We start from the raw sequence: 21749 nt of genomic DNA, 5'->3' as shown, positions 1-21749 counted from the left end.
TCATCTTATATATTCTTGAGGTCATAAAGGTTAATTTGACACCTTTCACCCCTAAGTACGTTACAAACACTTATGATAATACAGCCTTTGCTATGATGGGTTACACCTTAAGTGACGATGGATGGGTCAGACGTGCCAAGGTTGAAAGCACTCCAGTACAGGTTGAGCCAACCACTGAACCAACTGTGCCTCAGTCGACTGCTACCAACAACCTACAGCAGATTCAACAAAGTCTAGATGGGGTAAAAATCATGCTCATTGCAATGAAAGAATATGTGGACAAGATCAGGAAAGTCACCAAAGAAACAGGTACAGATGTGGCTAAACTCAGGATGGACATGGGAGCCACAAGGAGGCAAGGAATAAGGGCATTCAACTCCATGACAGAGAAGATGGGCAAAATCACCAAAGAAGTTGAAACCTCCTATGACTTCTTCTGCACCAAAGTGATCAATACCTTGAAATACTTTCTGGGGAGGAACTAAGGCAGTTGTATGTGTGTGTTTAAAACAATCTTTTTGATCTTTGTTTATTTTTGTTTTGTTAATTACTTTTTCTTTGGTCTGTAAGAACCATCACCATGTGCCTCTGCTGAAGGCATAACATCTGCTACCCTAACTACTATGTTCAGTATCTACTCTGTTATGTTTGTTCTATCTGCACTTGCTTCTTTCTTTTTAATTAATGTCAAAGGGGAATAAACGTGATGAGTAAAACAGAGCAACAACTCAGGGGGAACAACACTTCAGTACATGGTAACAACTCAGGAGGAGCACGCATTTTAAGATATGAAAATATGAAAGGGAATTATACTTTGTTTACTCTTTTTGATTGTCATCATCAAAAAAGGGGAGATTGTTACACCTAAGTTTCAATGATGACAATAATGCAAATCTAACTGTATCTATTTAATTGCAGGAAATTAGGAGGGCAGTACTAAATCAAAGAAAGTCAATATGTTAAGGATATCACAAAGGAAACAAGATCAAATTCAGCAAGGACAATGCTAAATCAAAGGATGTCAAGGCCATCAAAAAGGAAACAAGATCAAGTGCAATTGCAATAGGAAGACAGTCCCTACTTCAAGGATTGATTTGGAATCTGGAGATTCTGAAGATTGATCGATCAAGTCAAGCCACAAATCATTCCCCTAATTATGAATACGAAAAGGAAGGACGAAAATGAATCCAACCCATCTCTTGAGCAGGATTCGGAGGCACCCCTTGGGTAAAAACGCTTAGAATATTTTGTGCCTCAATCAAAGGTCAATCTGAAATGGCTACTCAAGACTCTCGTATAAGAAGACTGGTAGACTCAAGAATTCAACTATGCAACTTACCATTGTTTTCTATGTCTTCCTAGTTCTTAGCACAAACACTGTATTCCTAAGTTTACTAGTGTCTCAAAAGATAGAAAGTGTTAGGAAGCAAAACAAAAGTTATGTCAAGTTTATAAAACATTGTTGCTGAAGATCGTTGGTGGTAAACGATCCATAAAATCACTGCTACTGTAACAAACCATTGAAGATCTAAAAGAACCCCTGTGACCCAAGGGAACTGGATGTAGGTACCACACCGGTACTGAACCGGTATAACACTCTTGTGTTCTCAGCCTTTAAATTCCTTGCAATTTATTTTCATCGTCAATCAAACCTGCTGATTAGTCGACTAAATCTCTTCTAAGTCAAATAAGTTTTAAAATTAGTTACAATTCACCCTTCTTGTACTTTCACCGTAAACAAACTTTTTTGCAGGAACCATGACATGCATGATAGCTGTCTCTCGTCTCATCCACTCTAATACATCTCCAACCATAGAGCACATTATCCAGCTATAGCATTATCATCGAAGGATGACTACTCAAATGGAATAACGTTTTAGCATCAATTTTGTTCTTCATTATCATTAACTTTATCCAATTACAGTAAGTAATAATACGGAGGGATTGGATCAAAATCTTTCAGCAAATCCTCCTTTTTTGTCCTTCAAATGAAATTAACTCATAATCTCAAGAGATTGGCCTGTCCCTGAACAAAATCCAGGATCTAAGAAAAGACTAAGACTCATTTGAAAAAGATCAAGTTGAATAACACTTTCCACCAAAGAAGATAAATAAAGGAAAAAATGGAAGGAAATGAAAATGTCTCAATCAAATTAATAAATGCATCTTCTTCTGGTAGGGGCATTGCAAAATCATGCACGCGCTATAGTCTCTAAGATAGCTGAGGGAATTTCTCAAGCATACTGCCTGTCATGTCTCTCCTTGAGACTCCATTAATGCTGTCAACGAACAAAAGTCAATTTTAGCAAGTGTAAATTGATGATGATTCTAAAGTTGGCTTTAGATCAAGTTAAAGACTCACTTGAGGCCAATCTTCTGTTTTTTGAGGCGGTTCTGCTGCTTTTTGAGGAGGTTCTGCTGCTTTCGAATTCTCTTCAGCTGCAAAAACAGTAACATTCAATCTAGTTTCCAGGAATCTTTATATTCATTTATTTTTCATAGCTATTTTTCCAGCGCATAAGGGAAAGTAGAATTCAGAGAGTTCTTCTGGTTCCTTCAGTACAGAGAAATCAAAGGTGTAAAGTAAAGTTGAGAAAGACATTTAACAAATCTATCAATTTGAGTTCTCCTCAACTACAGCTACAATAGATTGCCATAATCCTAAAACAGACATTTAGATAATTGTTACCTCCATCTTCGGGCAAATCAGAGGTTGTCTCTCAACAGCTGCATGATTAAGGTACTGTCCTTGTATGATTCTTCACTTAGAGTGTCCAACTCCGCTATTGCCTCATCAAAAGCTTGTTTAGCCAAGTGACATGCCCTGGAAATTTGAATTGTCAGTTCACATCATCAAGAGAACAAGAAACATATCCAGAGATATTCAGTGGTCAAAAATTGTACTCCCTCCGTTTCAATTTAGATGAGTTAGTTTGACTCGACACGGAATTTAAGAAAAAAAAAAGAAATTTTTGAAACTTGTAGTCTTAAAATCTTTGTGGGGTCATTACATTTGTATGGTTATAAAATTTTCTCATCAAGGGTAAAATAGAGTTTTAAGTTGATTTATTTTCAATTGTAGAATTCTTTTTGGAACAGACTAATAAGGAAAGTCTAAATTGAAACAGAGGGAGGTACCTTTCTGGAGAGTTCATGATCTCATAGTAGAACACAGAGAAGTTCAAAGCAAGACCAAGCCTGATTGGATGTGTTGAAGAGAGATCAGAGTTTGCAGTGGCCGTAGCAGCCTGAAGAATACAAAACAAGAGAACTCTCAAATGTACCCAATTTAATGTGCATCAATTGACATAATTAAAAAAATTTAAGTTATATACATTGACGTTGTAAAGAATTCTAAAACAACCAGTGTAGTTTAACCTATTATGGTTACCAATTAATACTATATAGAGATTTACCTGTAATTATCTTATAAGTGATGTGATTATGTAAATATGTTTTAAACCGTCAGTGCATAGAACTTAAACTCAAATTAGAATAACTTGCCTCGTAGCCCTTCAATGATTGTTCAGCAGCCTCTTTCCTTTCCTGATCAGTCTTGAACTCAGCAAGGTAACGATAATAATCACCTTTCCTGAAAAGGATACCGAAAAGAAGTTATACACAGATTATAAAACATGGTTTTTAATAAATGCAGATATCATGAAGAACCTCAGAACTGGATCATAAGCTTGTATGAATCATTTTGATTAAAACAGTTAGAATGGATTGTTAAACATTTGCCTTACATTTTGTAATAAAAGACAGTAGCTTCTCCGGTGCCAGAAGATGGGATTAGATGTTTGTCTATGATTTCTAGTATATCATGACAAATCTTGGACAGCTCCTCTTCTACCTTGTGACGATATCCCTTAATCAGCTTCACATTGTTCTCATTCCCTTTCGACTCCTCTTTCCGCTCAATGGAGGACATAATACGCCAAGAAGCCCTTCGAGCTCCAATAACATTCTTGTAACCAACAGAAAGCAAGTTCCTTTCCTCCACAGTCGGTTCAGCATCGAGTTTTGCAACTTTCTTCATACTCTCAACCATTTCTGAGAAGCAATATGAATCTGAAGTTACCAAACAGAACAATAGTGCAAACACACTTATATCTGATTCCCATTAGATGATTCAAAGTCAAATTTGTGGTTTTGCATTCTCAAACACCAAACCTGCCTAGGCCAAAGGCGAATCGAGGAAGTTAGCAGGTTCAGAATGAATGTGATCTTATTAAATGTATACATTTTAACTTCTTTTTTTTTTTAATTTGCCTATGTATATAAATTTTAAGTAGAAAGCAAGGGATTCAATTGAACCCATAGATCTCGCCTAGATGCACCTCTGAACCAGGCAACAAATATGCCCTTCAACCCAATAAAAGAACCAATCGACAGATCAGGATTTTACTATCAAGCCCTTAATGAACTAAGATCAATATGTTCTAATTGCAAATCCAAGTTGATGATAAATCGAATTCTCGAGTGGAAGACTTTTACCAGGAAAAGGGGTCAAATGTTAGTTCTTTTAATTTCTATTATCAGAAGAGCCTAAATTGCATAAAGATTGGCACTTTGCTTACGTGTTTAACATCTTCTAGACTTATAACTGGATTAGATAGCTTTGAAACGCAGTATGGATCAATATGTTTTGACCTATAAACAAGCACAAATTCATTATAGTAGAAAAAAGCTGCATTATAGGAGTACATAAAGATTTCCCCAGTACTAAGAACAGCTTGCCAATTTGGATTAGCAAGAGGGAGAGTCGTGTCCATTCTCTATTTGGACACAAGTAGAAGCACAAACAAAGAAAGAGGAGAAAGGGAGGAAAATTGAGTATATGTATATGATGTTATTCATGTAAAAAAACAAGCACGGTGATTCCATAATTTAATGAAATTAAATCAAAGAAAAATGATACATGAACATATAATAAGTTACCAATACAAATGCATGCTCGTAGATACATTCTTGATGCAGGTATAGAAAATCAAAGGATTAGACAGGCCAGGGGCTTCGGATATGAATGCTAAATTAATGAAGAAAGGCAAAGAAATGAATTTAACCATCATAACGTTCAGCTTGTTCAGCGAGCTTAGCCGTGTAAACATGGGTTTCTCTTTCCTTTTCCTTCGACATGTTTCTTCAAGCAAAACAAGATAAAGGATGTTGATGTTGTTGTAAACGGCTAATGCCAAGAAAGATTAATAGTTCCAATCACAATTCTTCTTTCTCCTTGGTATAGAACACACGGAGAGGGGCCGGGATGGGGGAATGAAGAAGGGACGTCAACACAGAAAAGGGAAGGGGATGGATAATAAGAAGGACGACAGTTACAACATGGAGAGAGTTGTGGGAAGATGACTATATCTCTACCGTTCAGTTGTTACTACGCCAAATTCGGGATTTAACATACACTTTTACTCACGTAGCCTACGGATCACATCTGGATTCTATCTTCGATCTCACTCATCGTCTATACAACAAGTAAGCCTCACTCACAAACAAATTGGAGTCTGGCTAACTGTCCATTTAAACATGTCATATGTAATACGTACTGGTTTTTCCTAGTCGTATGTACGTTTATTGTCTTTCAAATATTTTCTTTGAGAGACGTTAAATTAAAGTTAACTAACTCTATACAACTAACATTTAACTCTGCACATCTTTTTTCTAATCTACGGTCCTAAATAAATTGTATTTGTATCTCTGCAGGCTGACATATGATCTATTTGAAAGAACGCCGAGATTCAGAGCTCTTTAGGCAGCTTGTGGCCTGGTAAGATCAAATAAATTCCACTTCATAACAGACATATCACAATGGAAACTTCTTTCACACTTCAACATGTCACGTGTATTCCTCGTTTCTGGTGGATTTTTGGAGAGTCGCCCGTGTTAAAAAGGAATGGACAATGATTTTGATGAAGACTGGACAATCGTAGGATTGGCGGAAGTGTTAATTTCCAGAAAAATCACTTTCTCGTGAATGGTTTTTGGCATACAAGTAGCCGTTGGTCGCTTCCATTCTGGAGGTCAATCACCCTAGCTTCCCAGTGGATTTGTGTGGCTAACATGCGTGCTTTCTCTATGAGGCCTAATGTGTCAGAAAGAATAACCCAACCCTATCAAGAATTCATATTTAAATGTCAAAACCTGTACAAACTGCAAGGAATCATGAAACATGACGAGTAACACCTTCAGGTGTTGAGTCAACTAGAGCAGGAAAAAGAAAGTGTAACCGAGATTGACAAGGTCAGCGCAAAGGAAGAGTAAGCTGGATGATTTTTAAAGAGCACAGCACAGAGAGAAAATACAATATTACCTCAGATCGCAGAATACGATCCATCTCAAGAAGTAGTTCAAGCATACTGCAACCTTGTGAAGCAATGTGCGAAAGGAGCCCATTCGCATGGAGCAGATCATATGTTAGTGGATATGTAGGAAACGGTTCGCACCTGCCCAATTTTGAAAGCACTGTTATCAGTACGTTACCAGAATCCTTCAAGCATTAACTTAAAAAGAAATTGCTGAGTTCATGGTCACTCAATCAACTAAGCTTAATTTAATAGATGTCGCCTATATAAATCCTCTACATCCATTCTGCTCTGTTCAGGCCTGTTTCATTCCATTACTAAATGTCTTCAGTATTACTGTATAAAAACAAGCTACTAAGCTGTATTAATGCATGAAAAATTAAGGGAAAAGCAAGAAACAAGTATCAACAATAATATTCTTTTGAATAGAACAAGTACAAGCCTTAAATTTCTCTGGCTCTTCCGTTTGTCTATAAGTTTATCTTCACACATGCAACATAACTGATGGCTTTTCTGGAGTAGAACATTCAAGCTTTAGAAAATACTGCAACCATAAATTTTTTTTTTTTTTTTTGAGAAATAACTGCAATCATAATTGTGAAATCAGTATTCTACAGATGCCAAAAGATTTTAAATCACATGAAGTACCAAGATTATGAGATGGTTTTACAACCCTTCTCACTGGTTAAGGGTAATAAGATTGAGATAACAAAACTTCTTCCTAACATCTATCGTCTTGACCTCCCATTTTAGTTACTAAATCTTATTGCGGATTTATAATGCCATCAATCATCAATTCAAAGGATGAAAATGTAAGCAAACTGAAAATATAATAATTCATGCAACTTGAACAAGAAAAAATCACGATATGTAAAAGAACAAGAATTTTGGAATAGGGGTTATATTACAGCATCGTTAAACCCACTTAAATATTCTACATATTATGTATGTGATTTGCAAACACAAGCATTACAAAAAATATATCATTGTTATTCATTTGGCGAATGTGCCATAATTTTCTTCCACTATAACAATCTGACTGAAAAGCTGATTGATAAGAAAATACACCAGAATATTTCACTACCAATTAAGAAAAAGTAGAGGAAATATCCATATTGCCTATTTTGGTAGAATTATTGCATATATGTCTTTGCAAGTCTTAAAAATATAAAAGATAATGGCTTTACCAGTCATGCAGAATACCAGCAAAACCTCGATCAAGTATGAGAGGAAGTGTATTACGCGGCACAACATTCATCACCCATACTGATTTACTTGCCTCCAACAACGCAGCACTTAAACCCCCATAATGTGCATTCATGTCCACGACATTCTGCACAATATTATATGGAGGCAATGGATCCTCTTCACCTGGCCTCTTTGGATGATCAGAGAATATCAAGGGTGACAGCAAAGACCAATAATTTCTCAAAGCTGATTTCCAGAATTCTGAATCCTCAAAGAAATCATCAGGATGGACTCCTGTCCAAGAGCAAAACACAGGCAATGAATGATTGCTAGAATGAAGTGTACAAATAGCCGAAAGTTGGAGAATGAATGAAAAAGCCACAAAATCCATTTTAACCAGAAATAAAATACTTGCCATGAATTTCAATATCAGTTGAGTTCAGAGGACCAGATCTTCCGTGAATTGGAATCCACCGGTTACTGCCTGTCCCAGATATACACCGTGCAAGCGGTTGGTAGTATAATTGCATGTCCCCTTCTTTACAAATAGGTATATCAAACTGCTTGCTACACCAAAATGTAAAAGATCACTATTGGAGGTTAAGAGGAAGAAATAATGAAAAGGTATAACTATATCTTCAAAAAAAGGAGAACGAAAACGGAAGACAAGTATATGATAGTTTCAGCACAAGAAGATTTCTTATTTTTACTTTTTTTTTTTTTTTTTTGGGTTTGGGTGGAGGGGGAGTGGGAGGACATATGATGATTAATTTACGACTGCAGATCTGTGAATCATTTCAAAGTTATCAAAGCACATATCAAGTACGATTAGAACAAGTTTGTTTATAGGAAAATTCTTTGTATCTGCTTTGCAAAAAAGACTGGCAGGGGTTGGGAAGAAAAAACATTTTTTCCTAAGATCATATATTCTAATCGGTATTTTGTTTACTGATTCAAGCTCTGAAATGGATAGTGCCTTTTCATCTAGATTACTATTCTTCACATTGACGTTTTTTAGTTAAAATAAATTGAAACAAAAAATAGCTTCAGTGAAGCTATGAACAGAATTTAGAGGGAGGAGTACATGAACTCCTCAGGTTAGTGCTCTCATTGGCCTTACCTAGCTATATAGCAGTGAGAATTTACTGTCTTCTGCCAGATGAAAGTCTCTTCTTGCTGTCCCAAAAGAGACCAACAAAGCTTTTTAGTCAACTCTTCCAATGGAATAGACATGCTTCCCGTCTTTGCACTAGTGGAACTACCCTGCTGCTGCCGGGTTGTGGGTGAGGTTAAAACAAAGTAACCTCCAGGCTTGAGTACACGGTCTATTTCAACTAAAAATAGTCCATCTGTTTTGTCAAATCACTATTAGTTTCATGCTATTGAATTCATGTTCATGATTTAACAGAAGCTCAGGTATAAAAAATTGACAGTTGTTGAGGGATCCAAAAAGAAACAACCAGTCTTATCTTTTTCCTTAATAGGAAAAATAGAAAACAAAATTTAACAAGCACCACCCTGCAGTGCATTCCTATATTAGGAATGGTGAAGGTGTTCCTAAAAGGGAAGATCTATTTAAGCTCCAACCTAGTAATAAAGGTTAACCATCCCACATCCAAGAGATGGTCTTACCTTCAGGGCAGCTGCAATTGGCAATTCTGCTTTGGAGGGAGAGGGATCAAGCTCATAGCAAAATTTTGAAAAAAGGATGATAACAATCAGCAGGATCACCAAACAGAATGGAGCCATATAGGTAGTATAACGCAACTTGTTAATTGTTATATTTGAAAAAGAAAAAAGAACGAGATGGTTCAACAATAATATGAGATTTATTGTATAATAGACATTAGAGGATGAATGCTCGTTTGCGAATAAATTACAAAAACAAACTGGAGAGAAAATCACAATTATATACATTGCAAGTACCTAATGAAACAAACGATAGATAAATTAATGCTTATGCAGCCTGCAGCTCAGATAAGTATGCATATAAAGATTATGAGAAAACAGCTGGCAACCCACAGTTCCTCAAAATAAACAATACCTTTGCTATCCCAAATGATTCCACACTGAGCACAATGAACCATATCATAAGACAACGATGGAAATGGAAGCTGCTTCGAAAAAAAGTTGCCTATGACTGCCGGAAGTCCTCTCTCAAGTGCTAACTGTACTTGGCTACCAGATGATTCATATGCTGCCACACAAAAAGCCATCAACTTCAGCGAGAGTAGGTGAGCAACGAAGCTACCAAAGCCGCAACCAATATCTAGTACAGTGTGCACCTGTTATTCAGACGAGAACAAAATTCTTATATTCTAATAGTGCAAGAACGGTTCCATACCCTAGTTCCAATATAATGAAGCGGACTTGCATGTTAGGAGCATATGTGTTGATTCTTGAGAAACCAGCAAGCGAATGAAAAGTGGAAAGCGAGAGTATATTATGGAAAGAATAACAAAGATTAACTTACACCAGCTTGAAGAAATTCTGCATCACTTTCAAGCCCAATCATCTCAGCAATACGGTGAGAGTAATCTTTGACACTATCAACCATCATACCAGCCTCTGAGTGGAAAGAAATTTGGTTCTCTTCCAGTAACATTAGTCTGGAAAAAGAAAAAAGAAAGCCTATTATAAAGCAGGCAAAAATTTTATCGCAGCATCACCTAGTGGAGGTCGAAGACTTAATACATAGGCTTTCATCCAACTAACATGTTAAATACTCAATTTGACCTTTCAAAGATTACTTCAGGGAAAGAAAAAGAGAAAAATCATCCCAAGTTCATTTAATTAATTATACCTTTTTGCCATACTTCCAGAAGAAAGGAACTGATCTTTGGTTAGCCTCACATTTCCACTCCATATGATATCCCTACCTGTTGGCCACGTCAGAGGAATCTTATAAGTCCTTAGGAGGACGAACCAAACAATGTGGATGTTCGCGTGATAACTCCCAGTTTCGATCAAACTCCTCCCCATCTTTCAATCCAGCTAACAACTTTGCAGATACATTATAACAAGGCACATAGTTCTCTCTTTCCTTGCCACAAAACCCAATGTCCTTTATCCAATTGGCTCTCAGAGAAAGGCTCTTTAGCTCTAAATAATCGCTTCGCGCTTGCTCCTTTAACTTTCTATAACTCGTATAGATGTCAGGCGTTAAAGAGGAGGTCACAGCGTCAAAGGAACTTGAAGTTGATCCTAACAAAGCTATTAGCACAAATATACTGACAAGACACAAGAGTAACCAGCTCAGCGGCGGTTTATGGCCGAAAAGTACTGATAGTTTAGTGAACAAATGACTTCTCATGTACAAGTTTCCGCAAGAACTGCCTTAAACCCAAGTTTTGAGAGGATCAATAAGTGCTAATTACTGTTACAACCTGAATCTCCAAAAATTGTGAAAGCTATAACCTACCATCAGGTAACATCTCCCGTATGTATCATCTTGCGTCCTCTAAATCCTAATTAACATGAGTTAGACCACTATCAAAGCTTCCTCAAGAATAAATATAAAACTCCCAATCCGTGGCAAAATAATCATACACAAAAAAGAATCACAGGACCAATACAATTTTGATCCCAGAAGTGCCCAATCCGCAACTAAAACAAGAAATTTCAGATCAGTAAAATCCTCCGTGAAATAAACTTGAGACGCCACAAATAAACAGTCGAGCAAATGACAACTCTGAAACAACTATCACAATTTACTTTAAAAGAACTCAAATGCAGCAACCAGGCCCTCAGATTAACCTGCAAATGAAAAACACCAAGTCCCACATAAAAATTCAACCACAAAACAACAAAAAAATTACAACAGCAATAGTAATAAGAAAACAAAGCAGCAGCAACAACAACAATAACAACACTTCAATCCCGAACTAGCTAAGGTCGACTATATGAATCGGCTATATCTATTTTACTTTAATTAAAACTTGTTTCATTACAATACTCAATAATTTGTCTTTTAAGACAAATGGGGTTCTCTAAAACTAGGTCCTCAGCTCAACATTCAATAAAACACCATTCCACAGAAAATATCAACACAAAATAACAACAGCAATAACAATGCTTCAATTCCAAACTAGCTAGGATCAGCTATATAAATCCACTATAATCTATTCTATTTAGACCCATTTCATTTAAAAGCTCAACTATCTGTCTTTTAAGACAAATGGGGTTCTCTAAAGCTAAAGAATTAAAAAAGAACTTCAACATGTAAATAAAGAAGAGAAAAATGGAGCAGAAAATGGCTCCAAAATTTTAAGCATTTCGAAACAAGATCTCAAATTCAGATCAGATCCATATGCAATTGCAAACAAAAGAAAATGACATTGCAACATATATAAGGTCCATTATTGTTCTTAAAATGATAATTAACTGAGCAAATGATAAGGGTTTTTGGAGTACCAGGTAAATGTCAGATAAGTTGCGTGTATAAATTTTGAGAGTGTCTATAATTCCGTTATATATACATATGGGTTGAAGATGACTATGCAGAATTTGGATTCACCATTGACAATTAGAGAGAGAATGAAAGAGAGACAGGGGACAGCTTTTTTACGGATGCGTGAGATTTTTCTATAATGTGGAAACAATTATTTCTTTATACTTTTTTTCTGTTATTTCATTTGTTTATTAATGATCATGTCGTGTTGCTATATTGGATCAATTTCGATTGGCTCCATTCAAGACCTTTAGGAAATGTTTTACCCATAAAAATCTACGTATTTTTTATTCAAGTCAACTTGGATATACATCGTCTAGTTTATTGAACTATTATTATTGCCGGTGAAAATATATGTTATCGAATGGGTCTGTCCATCAAAATCAATACAAATAAGAAATTTTTTATCATAGCCTTTTTTTTTTTTAACGGCGAAGGTTCAAATATACCTTTGTACTTTTAAAAATGGTCTAAAAATACATTCGTTATACTATTGGGTTATCTATACTCATGCCGTCATACTTTGGGTTCAAATATATCCCTCATTTAAACGGAGAAACAAGTGTCATCGTCTTGTTGGCCAATTTTAAATATCTCCTAATTAATTAAAAAGACTCATTACCCATACCCGAACAACAATTTTCTAAAGCAATTTTTTTTTTTTGTAAAAACTAGAAAATACTTAATTTATTTTTACTAAAAACAGAAGAAAAAAAAATGAAAATATTTTTTTTCCAGTGTTTACAAAAATACTGCTTTAAAAAAAATTAAAAAATATTTTCTAAAACAATATTTTTGTAAAAACTGAAAATAATAACTGAAAAGCAATTAAAAATTGGAAAAAAAACTGAAATTTTTTTACCTAAAAACTAATATATATTTTTTCAGTTTTTACAAAAACATTGCTTTAGAAAATAGCTTTTCAGTTTTCTTTTAGTTTTTACAAAAAACATTTCTTTAGAAATTATTTATCAGTTTTTTTTAAAAGCAATATTTTTCTAAAAATTGGAAAAATATATTTTTGATTTTTTCAGTTTTTAGTAAAAAAAAATAACATTCAGTTTTTTTCAATTTTTACAAAAATATTGCTTTAGAAAATTATTTTTCAATTTTTCTTTTCAGTTTTTACAAAAACATTATTTTTAGAAAATATTTTTCAGTTTTTTTAAAGCAGTTTTTTGTAAAAACTGGAAAAAAAAATATTTTTGTTTTTCTCAGTTTTTAGTAAAACAAAATTCAATTTTTTCTAGTTTTTACAAAAGAAATATTGCTTTAGAAAATTTCTTTTCGTGTATGGGTAATAGGTCTTTTTAATTAATTAGAAGATATTTAGAATTGGCCAACAGGACGATGACACGTGTCCCTCCGTTTAAATGAGGGGTATATTTGAACCCAAAGTATGAGTGCAGGTATATAGATAACCCAATAGTATAACGAGGGGTATTCTTAGACTATTTTCGAAAGTACAAGGGTATATTTGACTCTTTGCTTTTTTTTAATATCAGAACACGAGTTTCTAAGTTGTCACTCTGTTTATTTGAGCCAATGTGATCTTTTCATCTTGTTTGTTTTAAATGTACGTGTATACGGGCGAAACCGAACCCATGGGACCCCACGATTTCCGATGAAGTAAACAGAGCGAGAGTCGTTATGGTAAGGAACCAGAGTCGAAGCAAAGAGCCCCTCGAGCCGGGGTCCGAGCAAAATGCATGACCTCTGGATTATCGGGACCATGACCCCCAGGTTCGAATCCCAAAGGCCTCGGAGAGCATTACCAGATAATCAAGCACGACTAATAAAAGACCGTGATATCCGTGACCAGCCGGATATCACGGCGTGAATCTCGATGCGTATCGACAGAGAAACGGTGATTAGTTAAGCAGAAGATTTTTTACCTTTTATGGAATTGTACTTAGGGTAAGACTCCCCTATTATATAAAGGGGGTCTCATTATTCATTAGGGACACTATAACACGCATATCAAGGCAATATACTCTTATTTACACTGTTATTCAAAGTTCATACTCTTGTTCATCAACTCTTCATTATTGTGAGTCCGGAATCGAGGGCAAGCATTTCATTAAGATTGTTATTGAGTCCGAAATCACCCTCATTAAGTGGTTTGACAATCTATTACATCTTTTATCTGTTTAATCTAACGTAATTTATTATTTGTATTGAATTAATCCGCATATCCTTAAAACCACATATAAATTCTAATTGTTATCCGTTTTTAGGGTAAATAGTTTGGCACCCACCATGGGGCTAAGGATAATAGTGGCAATTTGATACAAATTTCCATAACGTACTCTATTTTACACTTGTTCTTTGAGCTTTTAATTTCAGGTCAGATTAAAAATGCCGAACTCCCAATCTGCCCATTTGAACCTGGATGCTGAGTCCGGCCACCATGGCGAAAACAATAACGTGGTACCCAGCAATGAGGTGCCCCCTGCTGACCCCAATGGAGTTCCAATCGCCGATCCGATCGATGCTAACTCACACATGGCTATCGGAGCAAACTTGCCTACTGACCCCAAAAATAACATTCGGGGAGAGCCCGATCGGTAGCTCGAACCACATACGACGACGAAGGTGACGGGATCAACTTGCGCGTGATCTTCGAAATGTTACATGCTCAACATGCAGCGATAACCCAGTTACAGAACCAAAGTCGAGCTCCCAGTAGAGTTGAACCCGAATTGTCCGGGAAAATGCCCGCATAAATGAACCGGACACAGAAAGGCCAGGTGAAGCAGAACCCGAGACTAACCCTGAGATAATGAAGATGTTTGAGGAACTGACAAAATGGGTGGAATCGGGAGAAAATAAAATCAAAGCCAACGATAAAAAAAATGGAGACCTATAACTTTAGGGTCAACCAAATCCTGGGAGCACCACCGATAGTGAAGGGCCTGGATTCCAAAAACTTTATCCAAAAGCCTTTCCCTCCGAGTGCAGTTCCGAAGCCGATCCCAAAGAAGTTTCGTATGCCCAAAATTCTGAAGTATAATGGGACAACTGATCCCAATGAACATGTGACCTCTTATACATGCTCCATCAAAGGAAATGACTTAGAAGATGATTAAATCGAATCCGTTCTGCTGAAAAAGTTCGGAGAGACCTCGTCGAAAGGAGCTATGATATGGTATCACAACTTACCCTTAATTCTATTGACTCGTTTGCTATGCTTGCAGATGCTTTTGTAAAAGCGCACGCTGGGGCCATCAAGGTCGAGACTAGGAAATCAGACCTTTTCAAGGTAAAGTAGAGAGATAACGACATGCTCATGGAATTCGTATCAAGGTTTCAAATGTAATAGATGGACCTGTCCCCGGTCGTAGATGATTAGGCCGTTCGGTCCTTCACCCAAGGACTCAATCCCCGAAGCTCATTGGCTTCACATCAGTTGAAGCAAAATCTGATAGAATACCATGTAGTAACTTGGGCCGACGTCCACAGCCGATATCAATCAAAAATCAGGGTCGAAGACGATAAGCTCGGGGCCCCTTCCGGGTCCGTTTACCCTGTCAGAGCTAGTGACATATCCAAAAGAGACATTGATGCACTGGTAATATCTGTACTCATAAACAAATCTTGAGTTAAGCGTGTGCTAATTGATCCAGGTAGCTCGACCAATATAATTAGATCGAGGGTCGTGGAATAACTGGGTTTACAAGACCAAATTGTACCTGCAGTCCGAGTTTTAAACGGGTTTAACATGGCATGTGAGACCACTAAAGGGGAGATAACCCTGCCGGTAAACACTGCTGGAACCGTTCAAGAAGCAAATTTCTACGTGATCAAAGGAGATATGAGATACAATGCTCTGTTCGGGATGCCTTGGATTCACAACATGAGGGCAGTGCCCTCGACACTACATCAGGCATTGAAATTCCCTACGCCAGGAGGGTTCAAAACAGTTTATGGAGAGCAATCAACTGCAAAAGAGATGTTCGCGGTCAATGAGGTGGTCCCGATATCTACACTTTCAACATCGAAGAACCCGAGTTCAGTCACCAAGGAAGAAACCAAATAACAATCACCAACACCGACCCCGACCGAACTAGAAAAGTAGGGGGCGGGCGAGGAGGATGATTACGGAGTCCCTAGGTCATTCATATCCCCTGATGATTCAGATGCCACCAAGTCAATGGTTGATGAGCTGGAGCAAATCATATTGATCGAGCACCTGCTCGATCGGAAGGTATACCTGGGCACGGAGCTTACTCCCGGGCTCGGGAAAAAATTCATTGAATTTCTTATAGCTAACGTGGATTGTTTCGCTTGGTCCAATCTTGACATGACAGGGATTCCGCTGAAAATAACTACTCACAAGTTGATCTTAGATCCGAAGTTTCACCCGGTTAAACAGAAGAGGGGGCCTCAGTCCGAAGTCAAGCACGCATTCATCAAAGACGAGGTATCCAAACTCCTTAAAATAGGTTACATTCGGGAAGTTAAGTACCCAAACTGGTTAGAAAACGTAGTGGTAGTGCCAAAAAAGGGAAATAAATTAAGAATGTGTGTAGAGTACAAAGACTTGAATAAGGCATGCCCTGCAGACTCTTTTCCTTTGCCTAACATCTATCGCATGATCGATGCGACGACCGGCCACGAGATACTCAGCTTTCTCGATGCCTATTCCGGGTACAACCAGATCCGGATGGATCCGGGCGACCAGGAAAAGACTTCCTTCATTACTAAATATGACACCTATTGTTATAACGTAATGCCATTTGGACTAAAATATGACGGTACCACTTAGCAACGCCTAGTAAATCGGATACTCGAAGAGCAAATAGGGAAATCAATGGAGGTTTACATTAACGACATGTTAGTTAAGTCTCTACGAGCAGAGGACCATTTGAAACATTTGCAGGAAACCTTCAACATACTGAAGATATACAATATGAAGCTGAACTCGGAGAAATGCACATTCAGAGTCGGGTCCGGGAAGTTCCTCGGATTCATGGTGTCCAACCGGGGAATCGAAATCAATCCCGACAATATCAAGGCCATAGAAGACATCACTGTGGTGGACAATGTCAAGGCCGTTTAAAGACTAACCGGGCACATAACTGCCTTGGGTTGATTCATTGCAAGATCATCCAATAAGAGCCATCGATTCTTCTCATTATTGAAGAAGAAGAATAACTTCTCATGGACTCCAGAGTGCCATCAAGCTTTGGAAGAACTCAAACGGTAACTTTCGAGTCCGCCTTTACTTCATACTCCGAAGGCAGACGAGTAGTTATACCTATACTTAGCGGCATCCGAGATAAAGGTAAGTGGAGTCTTAGTCCGGGAAGAAGATGGTACGCAATTCCCTATATATTATGTTAGCAGGAATCTAGGCGAGGTCGAAATGAGGTATCCTCACCTAGAGAAATTGGTGCTCGCTTTGCTAAGCGCTTCTAGGAAGTTAAAGCCATATTTCCAATGTCAATCCATATGTGTCTTGACTATTTATCTATTAAGGAACATAATTCACAAACCCGATCTCTCTAGACAATTGTCCAAATGAGTCGTGGAAATTAGTGGGTACGATATTGAATACCGACCCCAAATCGCAATCAAATCTCAAATTTTGGCAGACTTCGTGGCCAATTTCATGCCGACCTTAATACCCGTAGTTGAAAAGGAATTGTTGTTAAACTCAAGGACCTCATCGGGGATCTGGACCCTCTTTACGGATGGTGCTTCGAACGCAAAAGGGTCCGAAATCGGCAACGTGTTGAAGCCGCTCATGGGTAACATAATTAGGCAATCTATTAGAACTGTGAAATTGACTAACAATGAGGCCGAGTACGAGGCCATGATTGCAGGTCTAGAACTGGCTAAAAGCCCGGGGCCCGAGGTGATCAAAGACAAATGTGATTCCCTCCTTGTGGTGAATCAAGTCAAATGGATGTTCGAAGTGAAAGAGGAACGAATGCGAAGATACCTGGATAAGCTACATGTAATACTACATCGATTCAAGGAGTGCACCCTGCAACATATACCCCGAGATCAAAACAACAACGAAGTCTATGCTCTAGCTAACTTGGGGTCGTCAGTTGATGACGATGAATTCAGCTCGGGAACGGTCATATAACTCATGAAATCGGTAGTGGAAGAAGGCCACACTAAGATAAACTCGACAAGCTTAACCTTGGACTGGAGAATCAAGTATATAGATTACCTGAAGACCGGGAAGCTACCCTCGGATCCTAAAGAATCAAGAGCTCTGCGCACGAAGGCAACCAAGTTCAGCCTGTCCGAAGATAACACCTTATTCAGAAGAACATTCGATGGCCTACTCGCCATATGTCTGGGGCCGGGAGACACCGAATACGGTTTTGAGGGAAGTTCACGAAGGCTCCTGCGAGAACCGCTCGGGGGTCGAACCATTGGTTCATAAGATAATCAGAGCCAACTATTACTGGATCGACATGGAGAAAGATGCAAAGGAGTTCGTATGGAAATATGATGGTTGTCAGAGGCATGCATCGATGATTTATCAGCCTGGGGAGCTACTACATTCGGTCTTGTCACCCTGGCCATTCATGAAATGGGGAATGGACATCGTCGGTCCCCTGCTATGGGCACCCGATAAGGCTCAATTTATATTATTTATGACTGACTATTTTTCTAAATGGGTTAAAGCTCAAGCATTCAAGAAAGTCAGAGAAAACGAAGTCATTGATTTTATTTGGGATCACATAATATGTTGGTTTGGTATACCGGCCGAGATCGTATGTGATAACGGAAAGCAGTTCATCGGCAGAAGGGTAAGTAAATTTTTCGAGGACCGTAAGATCAAGAAGATACTGTCAACACCCTATCACCCTAGTGGGAATGGGCAGGCGGAGTCTACAAATAAGACCATACTCCAAAACCTTAAGAGATTGACCGACGCCAAAGGAAAATGGAAGGAAATATTTCCCGAAGTCCTGTGGGCATACCGTATGACTTCAAAGTCTAGTACCGGGGCCACCCCATTTTTGTTGGTCTACAGTGCCGAAGCGCTAATATTGGTCGAGGTAGGAGAACCAAGTTACAAGTTCCAATATACGACCGAAGAGTCAAACGGTGAGGCCATGAGCATGAGCCTAGAACTATTGGATGAAAGGCGCGAGGCCGCCCTCGTCCGGTTGGCCGCCCAGAAACAACGGATCAAAAGGTATTACAATCAGAGATCCAATCTCCAACACTTCAATATCGGGGACTTGGTGTTAATAAAGGTGACACTAAACACCCAGAACCGGAATGAAGGGAAGCTGGGACTGAATCGGGAAGTTCCATATCGAATTATTGAGATTACCGATAAATGTTCATACAAACTCGAAGCGGGGAACGGTGAGCAACTACTGAACAACTGGAACATAACCCACCTAAAATGATACTACTGCTAAGGTATGACCCCATTTATTTTTTTTATTGCATATATTGCGAATTGGACTAACACTTGCAGGCAATAACCAAAGGAAGGTGTAGCTGTTAGGCCTGAAAGTACGTATTGCACTCTTTTTTCCTTGAAACGATTTTGTCCCAAATGAGTTTTCCGGCAAGGTTTTTAACGAGGCAGCAGTGAGTCATGCTAACTTAGAATCAAAGGCCAGTTATGAGCCGGAGTCGATGGTCAAATCAATAGTATACGAGCCTTCTCATTGATCGACCTCGAATATTGGGGGCCATCACCCTCGGATAATGATTTTGAGCAAGGAAGGAAACTTTATGCTTGAACAGTCTGGGATCGGTGAATAGGATTTATTATAAGGGCCAAATAGTCAAATGAACTGTGCCCGTGTAGATCACCTAAGGCATAACACGAAGCTTGTACACACTTAAAATCTTGTATATTACGCACAGGAATGAAAGAAAGTTTATACCCTGCAGATACATATTTTTTCCCTTAAGACTATTACATTTTGTTCCTTAAGGATATCGAGCCCAAGGGCTACCTCTATCCAGTTCCAATAGATCACCCCCACTCGGGGACTGTCGTCCAAGGCAAGATCGGATGGCTCGGGCTATTGAAGTTCGGAGGCACAAAAGCCTATTAGGCAGTGCCTAAACTTAAAAGGCTACCACCACCCTTACTCGGGGACTGCCGTCCAAGGCGAGCTCGGACGGCTCGGGCTATCAAATCTCGGAGGCACGAAAGCCTATTAGGCAGTACATAAACTTGAAAGGCTACGGCCACCCCCACTCGGGGACTGTCATCCAAGGCAAGCTCGGACGGCTCGAGTTATCGAAGCCTGGAGGTACAAAGCCTATTAGGTAGTACTTAAACTTATAAGGCTACGACTACTCTAGAAACGGTTCGGAGACTCCGAAGCACGCAATCAAAACATAAAGCCTTCAAAAATTCCAAACTGACTCAAAGATTACCCTTGGCAAAATTAAGTCTAAAAAATCAGACACAAACACTTTTGGGGAAAGCTTCCGGTCATATCGAGCTCCCACAAGTTTCAAACGAAACTTACATAAAAAATAAATCTTGTTCGTACCTCCGAACAAACAACTTATTACTGCATTTTATTCCGTGCTAAGGCATTTGAAATCTTTACAATTGTAAAAAGAATGCTAAAGGTAATAGACTTGGAAATTACCAAGAGGAAAAAGAACCTTGTATATACACATCCCAAAATATCTTTACAAGGCCAATGAAAACGGCCTCAACAAAATAAAAATATAAAATGCAAAACAAAGGAAAAAGTTCCTAAGGTACCCTAATCTCCACCGGAACCCGCCTCATTATCAGAGTCATCGGGGTCTTCTCCATCTTCGGGTTCACCGGAGCCCTCGGAGCCTTCTTCACCCTCAGGCTCGCCCAACTTCTTGGCCTCTACGTCGATCCTCGAGCCTCTTCGATATTCCACAATGATGGATGGATTTGACCGAGGCATACTTCATACCTCCTACAGAAGTCCAGAATGACCGGATCCAGCAGGCCCAGTATGAACGGGTAAGTGTAAACACTCAGATACCCCTTCACATGGGTAGTAATGGCTTCCTCGGGCCCGGGGATTACTATGTCCTTATCCGCCCAGTTGCAGCCCTTTCGAACCGCAGGAAGGACTTCTTCGGTGATGTAGCAAATGTACCTAGATACCGCCTCGCATCGGCCTTGCATTGACGAGGGATTTTCAACCTTAAAATCATCCGCGATCGAGCACCCCTAGGGGACGAACATGTTCAAGGGAGGCTCGGTAGCCGTTTCATGGGTAGCCATGCCTAGAGTGGTTCTCTAGAGGACAACCACATCGGGAGTGGTCTCCTCGAGTTCGGTGGTTGGCTGCGAAGAAGAAGAAACACATTTTTTGGGAACGATTTTGGAAGTTTTTGCCATTATTATCTGGAAAAAGTTTAAAAAATATGAAGAAAGGTTGGAGATGAAAGCTTTGCTGAGAAAATCAAGTACACTGGTTTGGGTAGAAAATAATTAAAGGCTTACAATTTACTGAGAAATCTTGATGAACAGAGATAAAAAAGTTGGAGTATGAAGAAGGGCAGTAATATCCTGAAGTTTCGAAGGTAGAAGCTTGGTCAAAAGGTAAAAAATGAATGAAGGAGGGGAGTATTTATAAAGGTTTCACGCCATTTCGCATCCAGGGATGGCCGGCCGATGGCTGACAGGCATTTGAAGTCATTATGACGAGACTGACGGGACGTTCCGAATTCTTTGTCGTTTCTGTCACGGCGTGTTGAAGAAGGGATCGAAGTGCACATGTCGTTTCTCGTCGTTTCCGTAAACTTAGGACCCGTTTGGCCATGAGTTTTGCCAAAATAAATTTGAGATTTATTTGGCA

At 38.6% G+C, this 21749-nt stretch overlaps 1 protein-coding gene and 1 pseudogene across 2 annotated transcripts; both read right to left on the bottom strand.

The window, feature by feature from the left end:
- Positions 1 to 1874: 1874 nt before the first annotated feature.
- On the bottom strand, positions 1875 to 5258 carry LOC107768890 (14-3-3-like protein GF14 iota). Of its 2 annotated transcripts, none has more exons than XM_075221820.1 (7): positions 5067 to 5258; positions 3747 to 4053; positions 3505 to 3592; positions 3139 to 3248; positions 2690 to 2824; positions 2363 to 2439; positions 1875 to 2279 (listed from the first exon to the last, which is right to left on the bottom strand). In XM_075221820.1, the coding sequence occupies exons 1-5, from the start codon at positions 5137 to 5139 to the stop codon at positions 2707 to 2709; spliced, it is 696 nt and encodes a 231-aa protein (XP_075077921.1). In that variant the 5' UTR covers positions 5140 to 5258; the 3' UTR covers positions 1875 to 2279; positions 2363 to 2439; positions 2690 to 2706. The 2 variants fall into 2 exon arrangements, with proteins under 2 accessions (XP_075077921.1, XP_075077922.1); XM_075221821.1 differs by lacking the exon at positions 5067 to 5258 and adding an exon at positions 4581 to 4695.
- Positions 5259 to 5440: 182 nt separating this feature from the next.
- On the bottom strand, positions 5441 to 10954 carry LOC107768889 (putative methyltransferase PMT5; annotated as a pseudogene).
- Positions 10955 to 21749: the final 10795 nt, after the last annotated feature.

This window comes from Nicotiana tabacum, chromosome 9 (assembly GCF_000715075.1).
Source record: "Nicotiana tabacum cultivar K326 chromosome 9, ASM71507v2, whole genome shotgun sequence".
In the NCBI taxonomy this organism is placed as follows: Eukaryota; Viridiplantae; Streptophyta; class Magnoliopsida; order Solanales; family Solanaceae; genus Nicotiana; species Nicotiana tabacum.
Note: the sequence above shows the minus strand (reverse complement) of the source record. Positions and strands in the feature narration are given on the sequence as shown.